The following is a 9996-nucleotide window of genomic DNA, read 5'->3' as shown; positions in this document are numbered from 1 at the left end:
GCAGTGACAGTTATTGATTAAAATTATTTTATTATTCATCTTTAAACTGAGGATTGATGTAAAGTGACGTTTGAACAGAAAATGTGATCAGATGTTCAGTCTTCAGACGACAGTTTGATCAATAATGAAGAAAAGTTCAGTTATTTTCTAACATGAACATGAAGGAATAAATATTATTATTATTATTTAATAAATATCTCTCATGCAGCTGTTTTATCATCACGTCTGTTAATTGATCAGATTATTGTTTCTATGCAGTTTTCTGGTTATCTATCTTCACTGAGCCTCACATTGTCCGTCCAGAACCAGAACTATGAAGAACCAGAACCAGAACTATGAAGCTGTTACCAACCAGCTCAGTAACTCTGGTTAACAGCTACGAGCGCGTTCATGTGAAAGAGGCGGGTCGTTAATAACGAGCGCGTTCATGTGAAAGGGGCGGGTCGTTAATAACGAGCGCGTTCATGTGAAAGGGGCGGGTCGTTAATAACGAGCGCGTTCATGTGAAAGAGGCGGGTCGTTAATAACGAGCGCGTTCATGTGAAAGAGGCGGGTCGTTAATAACGAGCGCGTTCATGTGAAAGAGGAAGGTCGTTAATAACGAGCGCGTTCATGTGAAAGAGGCGGGTCGTTAATAACGAGCGCGTTCATGTGAAAGAGGCGGGTCGTTAATAACGAGCGCGTTCATGTGAAAGGGGCGGGTCGTTAATAACGAGCGCGTTCATGTGAAAGAGGCGGGTCGTTAATAACGAGCGCGTTCATGTGAAAGAGGCGGGTCGTTAATAACGAGCGCGTTCATGTGAAAGAGGCGGGTCGTTAATAACGAGCGCGTTCATGTGAAAGAGGAAGGTCGTTAATAACGAGCGCGTTCATGTGAAAGAGGCGGGTCGTTAATAACGAGCGCGTTCATGTGAAAGAGGCGGGTCGTTAATAACGAGCGCGTTCATGTGAAAGAGGAAGGTCGTTAATAACGAGCGCGTTCATGTGAAAGAGGCGGGTCGTTAATAACGAGCGCGTTCATGTGAAAGAGGCGGGTCGTTAATAACGAGTGACGTCATCAGAACCATGAATGAAGTTCTTCATATGAGATGAAACAGTGAAACCAAGAACCTGCAGAATCAACCAAGTGAATGTAAACGAGCCTGTAATCACACAACAAACACTAGAAATCATAAATAAATCAAATCCATGTAGGAATTATTCTATATGACTGAAGTATAGAGGGAGTATTTTCACTGTTTAGAAACCATCTGAATATGTCACATAACAAACTTAAAGTAACGTCAGACTGTTTCTGCTGCTGAAGCAAAGAGTGTAAAAGTATTTAATGACTGATGATTTATAATCATGGAGCCAATTAACAGTGAGGATTATTGATCTCTGGTGTTTATCTGCAGTTGTCTGATGTTATTCTGACTGCAGCCATGAATCAGAGAGTAAAATCACTATTAAACTATTAAAATATGTGTTTAGTGTCGTAAACGATCTCCGTTTGTTAGAAGCTCTGATTTAAAACCAGAAACACGGAACAATAAAATGTTTCTACTGATCTATAAAAATATATATTGATCTTTTTTACTTGTGACTTTATTGTAACTCGGGACTTTTGTCCATGTGGGGATCCTGTAGGAAGGATGACGCTTTATTTCCAGTGATCTGATTGGTCAGTGGTCGGGGTGTTGATCCTCTGAAGTTAACCCGTTACCATGGTGATGAACCCCGCTAGGACGTGAACCCTGAAAACCCAAAGTTACACCTGAAGTTACCTCAATAACCCCAAACCTGCTTCCTAGTACAGACCTCTGACCTCTGGTGACCTCTGGTGACCTCTGGTGACCTCTGGTTTCAACACCTGACTGTCATTGCAGGGTCAGCTGTAAGTAACACCTGTTGGTTCATCACCATGACAACACAGCTGATTGAATAACAGGCAGGATGTCGGAGCTTCACAACCTTCAGGAAGCTGAACGTTTCACCTGAACTCATCTTGTTTCATCTGCAAACAAGATGAGTTTCTACTTTAGTGCAATAAAAGTGGACAATAAAGTTGTTTAGATTGTTTTTGATAAAGTTTCAATAATTTGATCAGAACTGCAACAATTAATCGATCCACTGAAAATGATTAATTAGCAACTATTCTGATAATCAATAAAGTCCAGATTCTTCAGATCTTTGACACATCTGATGACGTCATGGACTTCTGGAAACATTGATCCACATTTTTCAATATTTTATGGATCAAACAACTAATTGATTAATGAGAAAATAATCAACAGACTAATCAATAATGTAAATAATGGTTAGTTGCAGCTTTAATGAAGAAACTCTGAAATAATCAGAATCTTAAACTCATTTTCACATTTAGAAAAATAATTTTAAAGTCACAAAATATTAAAATAACGGCAGTGATGTCACACGGCAGTGATGTCACACGGCAGTGATGTCACACGGCAGTGATGTCACACGGCAGTGATGTCATACGGCAGTGATGTCACACAGCAGTGATGTCACACGGCAGTGATGTCACACGGCAGTGATGTCATACGGCAGTGATGTCACACAGCAGTGATGTCACACGGCAGTGATGTCATACGGCAGTGATGTCACACGGAGCGTCTCTGTTCTTATGATTTGTTTTATTTTCATAATAAATGCTACAATAATATTTTCATAAAGAGCTTAAACAAATAAAAACAGACGATTAGTGTTTGAAGCAGCAAAAAGAAAAAAACAGTAAAAACATCTTTAGTTTATTTACAGTAACAGTCAGTAGGAGGCGCTCTGGAGCTCTGACATCACTAACAGTTAGGCTCCACCCTCTTACCATCAAGGAAGTGATGTTGACCAATCAGGACTCACGATTCATTTACACCTGTAACAACCACCTCGCTCTGTTTCATAGTTTTCATTTTCAAAAGCTCCAAAGTTATTTCAGTTACCATGACGACCAGGAAACGATGAGGAGGAGCTGCTTCTGCGTCGCCGAACGCCTCGACTTCAAAAACCTTCCGGTCAGAAGCGCCGACGTCAGTCACGTTTTTTCTGCCGTCCAATCAGATGAATTGAGAGGCGGGGCCATGACGGACGAGTTTCCTTCACTGCAGAACAACAGTCGGGCTGACGTCAGCTGATTCAGCGGTTGCCTGGCAACAATCGTTAAGTGCTGATTTTATTTATTCATTAAACTAACGAGTCCCTTCGTTAACTTACTGAATTCTTCTCCCACATTTAACTCAAAAAATAACTTTTTAAACTTGTGGACAAGTTTGTTTTCATTTTCAATCCTTGAACTCTGACTGGTCAAAAACTACTTCCTGAAAAACAAACCAACCCGACGCTGTGGTGGGCGGGGTCAGCGTGGTGATTGACAGCCGCTGTTTCAGAAACGGAGGATCATAAAAACACAAAATATAAAAACAGAATAAATAAAAGTAGAAACAATCAGTTTATATTCATGTAAAACATCAGCAGGTGAGAAGAAAACATGTCTGTTGCCATGGCGACTGCAGCTGTTTGTCATGTAAAGCTCACATACATGACCAGGAGTGTTCGTTTAATAAAACTGTGGGAGGGGCTTTAATCAGCTGACTGATGGATTCATCTAACGAGTCTCACCACCATCAAGCTAAACTCTTAGCACCGTTAGCTTAGCTTAAACTAACTTCCTGTCTGAGCGACACGTTAGTGTTCTCTGTTCTGTTTTAGTGTTCCGATGGCTACGCTAACCAGCTGCATCCATGCTAACCTGATCACCTGATCACCTGACAGGATCACCTGATCACCTGATCACCTGACAGGATCACCTGATCACCTGACAGGATCACCTGAACATTAATCAAAGGTCAGCTGGTTGCTAATTGCTAACAAATTAGCATGGACAGGAAATTGCACTTATGTTTATGATAGAAAACATTTTTAGACGCCAACAGACGTGACGGAGACGTCGGCACGTCTAAGTGTTTCTGAAAAGACGTCATCGTCACGGCAACCTGCTGACCACACCTGATGTCTCTAAAACATGAAAAAACTTCTGCTGAAAATGTTACTGAACTTCCTGTCTGATGATGTCATCACTTCTTGATGGCGGCGAGGTGTCTGATGATGTCATCACTTCTTCTTGATGGCGGCGAGGTGTCTGATGATGTCATCACTTCTTGATGGCGGCGAGGTGTCTGATGATGTCATCACTTCTTCTTGATGGCGGCAAGGTGTCTGATGATGTCATCACTTCTTGATGGCGGCGAGGTGTCTGATGATGTCATCACTTCTTGATGGCGGCGAGGTGTCTGATGATGTCATCACTTCTTCTTGATGGCGGCGAGGTGTCTGATGATGTCATCACTTCTTCTTGATGGCGGCGAGGTGTCTGATGATGTCATCACTTCTTCTTGATGGCGGCAAGGTCGCGCTGCAGCTCGGAGAACTTGGGTCGTTCTTCGGGGTTGTACTGCCAGCAGCGCTGCATCACTTTGTACACGTCGTCGGGGCAACGCTGAGGACACGCCATCCTGTAACCTAGCGACCAGGAGGAGAGAGAAGTGGAGTTAATGTTGCCATGGTTACTGAAACACATTTAACGTTCTTCATGAAACTGAACAGGAACAGAAACTGTCGTTATTTTAACGGAGGCGCCGAGTTAAAACCTGCTGCTACAACCTGAGCTCTCCCGTGACATCACTGACAACAGGGGGCGGGAAATACGGACTAGATCATCCGGACGAGTTCAGTCCAGTTGTGTAGCGAGTTCTGTCCGCCATGCATGGACTTCCTGTGTGTGGACGTGTGCGTTTATGGGATGTAAGCTGCATCCGGCTCTGACGTTCTGTGACTGTCAGACGGATCAGCAGGTGGACGATGCTGCGAGATGCAGCTGCATGGGTTTGTGCTGATGATGCAATCAAGACAATAATTAATGTGTTAAATATGTTAAACATGTTAAATATGTTGATATCGTGTCGCCGTGGCGTCCACAAGGTTGAAGAAGCATCTGGCCGCGCTACACTGTTTTACTTTCTAGCCTGAACACTGTAATATTACTGACATCTACTTATTTTCATTCACTGAGCGTGTAGTGGATGGTTCTACTGGTACGTGTCATCCCAGTGTGTTTGGCCTCTAGAGGCCAGTATTGCTTCATTTTGGACTGAAAGTATTCCGACAACGAGAGAGAACCCAGTCAGCGACCATCTCACACAGCGTCCCCTACAGTTTGAGTTATACTGGTTAAAAACCAGTCAGTTATGGAAAGATCACTGTTTGAGTTATACTGGTTAAAAACCAGTCAGTTATGGAAAGATCTCTGTTTGAGTTATACTGGTTAAAAACCAGTCGTTTCACGGCACTAAAATGTCCAGTTAGGGGTCTACAAGATGTCCGCTGCCCCCCCTCCGATAACGTCTCCTCCTGTTAAAATTGTGTTTATGTACCAATAGAACAAACCATTATCAGTATGGAAAACCAGTCCAGACCAGCAGCCTGAGGACGACTGGGACAGAATCCTGTTCGGTGTGTTTATTCATCTGTTTCCATCAGTCACAGTCGCAACTCGTTAGTGCTTTTTAACGAGTCTTTATTGAGTGACTCGTTAACTGATGTTAACCTGCTGCTCGGTCTCTTGCCGTTTACCTTTCTCCACCTGCTCTCGGGCCTGCTGATTGGTCATCCCAGGGTAAGGACACACCCCCAGGCTGAAGGTTTCCCACAGTAAGATCCCGTAACTCCACACATCACTCTCTGAGCTGTAACGACCTGCAACAGCCAATCACAGAGCAGCCAGCCAGTGTGAGACAGGTGAAGGACAGGTGTAAGACAGGTGAAGGACAGGTGTAGGACAGGTGTAAGACAGGTGAAGGACAGGTGTAAGACAGGTGTAAGACAGGTGTAAGACAGGTGTAGGACAGGTGAAGGACAGGTGTAAGACAGGTGAAGGACAGGTGAAGGACAGGTGTAAGACAGGTGTAGGACAGGTGTAAGACAGGTGTAAGACAGGTGAAGGACAGGTGTAAGACAGGTGAAGGACAGGTGTAAGACAGGTGAAGGACAGGTGTAAGACAGGTGTAAGACAGGTGAAGGACAGGTGTAAGACAGGTGTAAGACAGGTGAAGGACAGGTGTAAGACAGGTGAAGGACAGGTGTAAGACAGGTGAAGGACAGGTGTAAGACAGGTGTAAGACAGGTGAAGGACAGGTGTAAGACAGGTGAAGGACAGGTGAAGGACAGGTGAAGGACAGGTGTAAGACAGGTGTAAGACAGGTGAAGGACAGGTGTAAGACAGGTGAAGGACAGGTGTAAGACAGGTGTAAGACAGGTGAAGGACAGGTGTAAGACAGGTGAAGGACAGGTGAAGGACAGGTGTAGGACAGGTGAAGGACAGGTGTAAGACAGGTGAAGGACAGGTGAAGGACAGGTGTAGGACAGGTAAAGGACAGGTGAAGGACAGGTGAAGGACAGGTGTAGGACAGGTGAAGGACAGGTGTAAGACAGGTGTAAGACAGGTGTAAGACAGGTGAAGGACAGGTGTAAGACAGGTGTAAGACAGGTGAAGGACAGGTGTAAGACAGGTGTAGGACAGGTGAAGGACAGGTGAAGGACAGGTGTAAGACAGGTGAAGGACAGGTGAAGGACAGGTGTAGGACAGGTGAAGGACAGGTGAAGGACAGGTGTAAGACAGGTGTAAGACAGGTGAAGGACAGGTGTAAGACAGGTGTAGGACAGGTGAAGGACAGGTGTAAGACAGGTGTAAGACAGGTGAAGGACAGGTGTAAGACAGGTGAAGGACAGGTGTAAGACAGGTGTAGGACAGGTGAAGGACAGGTGTAAGACAGGTGTAAGACAGGTGAAGGACAGGTGTAAGACAGGTGTAAGACAGGTGAAGGACAGGTGTAAGACAGGTGTAAGACAGGTGAAGGACAGGTGTAAGACAGGTGTAAGACAGGTGAAGGACAGGTGTAAGACAGGTGTAGGACAGGTGAAGGACAGGTGTAAGACAGGTGAAGGACAGGTGTAAGACAGGTGTAAGACAGGTGTAAGACAGGTGAAGGACAGGTGTAAGACAGGTGTAGGACAGGTGAAGGACAGGTGTAAGACAGGTGTAGGACAGGTGAAGGACAGGTGAAGGACAGGTGTAGGACAGGTGAAGGACAGGTGTAAGACAGGTGTAAGACAGGTGTAAGACAGGTGAAGGACAGGTGTAAGACAGGTGTAAGACAGGTGAAGGACAGGTGTAAGACAGGTGTAGGACAGGTGAAGGACAGGTGAAGGACAGGTGTAAGACAGGTGAAGGACAGGTGAAGGACAGGTGTAGGACAGGTGAAGGACAGGTGAAGGACAGGTGAAGGACAGGTGTAAGACAGGTGAAGGACAGGTGTAAGACAGGTGTAAGACAGGTGAAGGACAGGTGTAAGACAGGTGTAAGACAGGTGAAGGACAGGTGTAAGACAGGTGTAAGACAGGTGTAAGACAGGTGAAGGACAGGTGTAAGACAGGTGTAAGACAGGTGAAGGACAGGTGTAAGACAGGTGTAGGACAGGTGAAGGACAGGTGTAAGACAGGTGTAAGACAGGTGTAAGACAGGTGTAAGACAGGTGTAGGACAGGTGTAGGACAGGTGTTACCATAGTTAAGAGCCTCTGGAGCCGTCCATTTGATGGGAATCTGTTTGAGTCCAGATGAAGAATAAACTCCGTCGTCTTCCTGTCGACTCATCCCGAAGTCGCTGATCTTCAACACGCTGCCCTCTCCCACCAGACAGTTCCTCGCTGCCAGGTCCCTGTCAGACAGACAGGTGAGAGATAGACAGGTGAGACAGACAGGTGAGAGACTGGTGAGACAGACAGGTGAGACAGACAGGTGAGAGACTGGTGAGACAGACAGGTGAGAGATAGACAGGTGAGACAGACAGGTGAGAGACTGGTGAGACAGACAGGTGAGAGACAGACAGGTGAGAGACAGGTGAGACAGACAGGTGAGACAGACAGGTGAGAGACAGACAGGTGAGAGACTGGTGAGACAGACAGGTGAGACAGACAGGTGAGAGATAGACAGGTGAGAGACAGGTGAGACAGACAGGTGAGACAGACAGGTGAGACAGACAGGTGAACAGGTGTTAGTATTTACCTGTGGATGCAGTTCTTGCTCTCCAGGTACGCCATGCCGGCTGCAGCATCGACAGAGAAGCGAAGCAGCTGCTTGGTCTTCAACTCGTCCTTCTTCTTCCTCAGGAAGGACAGGAAGTCACCTCCTAACGGACACACACACGCTTCAGAACAACACACACTGACAGGAAGTCGCCTCCTAACGGACACACACACGCTTCAGAACAACACACACTGACAGGAAGTCACCTCCTAACGGACACACACACGCTTCAGAACAACACACACTGACAGGAAGTCGCCTCCTAACAGACACACACACGCTTCAGAACAACACACACTGACAGGAAGTCGCCTCCTAACGGACACACACACGCTTCAGAACAACACACACTGACAGGAAGTCACCTCCTAACGGACACACACACGCTTCAGAACAACACACACTGACAGGAAGTCGCCTCCTAACGGACACACACACGCTTCAGAACAACACACACTGACAGGAAGTGAAGTGACGGAGCTCCACCTACCGGGAACCAGCTCCATGACGATGTAGATCGGCTGCCTTTGCGTGCAGACGCCGATCAGTTTCACGATGTTCGGGTGGTCGTACTGCTTCAGGATCCTGCAGCCAATCACACACAGGCGGCATGTCAGAGCGGCCAATCACATGACAGCAGCCAGTTAAGCACAATTCAACAAAGACTCACAAAAACTAAATTGATTATCTCTTCTAAAAAAAACAGGTTGGAACCATTCAGATATCTATTTCTGCACTTTATGTCCATCGGAGTGCAAATCAATACTTGTATAGATTATTGATTTCAAACACGTCTTTTAAAGGTTCGTTCTGACAGTCAACATCTAAACTACGTCATGTCTCATCTCTAGTTCCAGTAATATCATGTTGTTGTGATAAATGTATTTGCTCCTCAGAGGTTCTTTTTTAAATAAACTGGTATTATTTTAAATGATTGATCCTCTGAAGAAATGTTTTTAGAAGATTTTAATTGTGCAGAAAATGACGTAGTAGATAGAAATAACAATGATCCTCACGCTGCTTCATACGACGTCTCAGGGATAGAATCATTTCTTTGTCCAGATTCCAGATTCCATCGATTTTATTGCTTTAAGCATCATTTTAATGTGTTTAAAGGGTGCAGAATAATACCTGCAGGTTTTACACATCATTCAATGCTTATTTGAAATGTTTTTGTTGCAAATATTAAACATAAAAGTGCAAACTGGCGTTTTAACGCTGCCTCGTTTATGGATGTTAATTTCAAAGACACGTTTATCTTCTTTAAGACGACGGCGGGATTATTACATATATGAATGATCTAGAGATGGAAATAGTAGAAACTCAGGGCTCAATAGACTCGACAGGAAGTCAGATCAAATTGAGATCATCAAATCCAAAAGAGCCGCGCTGGCTGATCTACTGGGAGCTGGAGCACTGGGAGCACTGGGAGCACTGGTCTGGCTACTCTGATGAACTCTCCATCAGTTCTTCAGTTTAGAACAGAAAACGGAGCAGACAAATGTACGTCCTGCGCTCGGAGACCAGACGTCCGCTGACTGAGCCTCCTGCTAGACTACTACAGCAGTCATGTTCTGCTGTAATCTCTCTAAGAAGAAGAAGAAGAAGTGCAGAGCATGGAGGAGGGGCGAGCCCCCGGGATCCATGGACGTCACGTCACGAGTTCTTTAAAACTTTCTGTGCTGAGCTGTGTGATGACATCTGAAGCATCTTTAATGACACTTCATCACCACAGAGCTGCAGGAGAGCGATCCCGACACACCCGGCAACCCGTCTCTCTGTGCTGATTATAAACGGCTGTTCCTTCGCCAACAGGCCGAGACAGGTGATGTTCAATCTGTGATCATATATCATGACTCAT

The 9996-nt window shown here is 45.3% G+C and overlaps 1 protein-coding gene across 2 annotated transcripts in view; it reads right to left on the bottom strand.

The window, feature by feature from the left end:
- Window positions 1-4355: 4355 nt before the first annotated feature.
- The window catches only part of fer (fer (fps/fes related) tyrosine kinase), a 33550-nt gene continuing 27909 nt past the window's right edge, over window positions 4356-9996 (bottom strand). For both annotated transcript variants that reach the window (XM_042394729.1, XM_042394730.1), the window contains exons 16-20: window positions 8626-8720; window positions 8115-8238; window positions 7613-7767; window positions 5626-5748; window positions 4356-4515 (exon numbers count right to left, since the gene is read on the bottom strand). In XM_042394729.1, the coding sequence (XP_042250663.1) occupies window positions 4379-4515; window positions 5626-5748; window positions 7613-7767; window positions 8115-8238; window positions 8626-8720 (634 nt within the window). In that variant the 3' untranslated portion in view covers window positions 4356-4378. The remainder of the gene's footprint in view (window positions 4516-5625; window positions 5749-7612; window positions 7768-8114; window positions 8239-8625; window positions 8721-9996) is intronic.

The sequence above is a fragment of the Thunnus maccoyii genome, chromosome 19 (assembly GCF_910596095.1).
Source record: "Thunnus maccoyii chromosome 19, fThuMac1.1, whole genome shotgun sequence".
NCBI classification, from domain to species: Eukaryota; Metazoa; Chordata; class Actinopteri; order Scombriformes; family Scombridae; genus Thunnus; species Thunnus maccoyii.
Note: the sequence above shows the minus strand (reverse complement) of the source record. Positions and strands in the feature narration are given on the sequence as shown.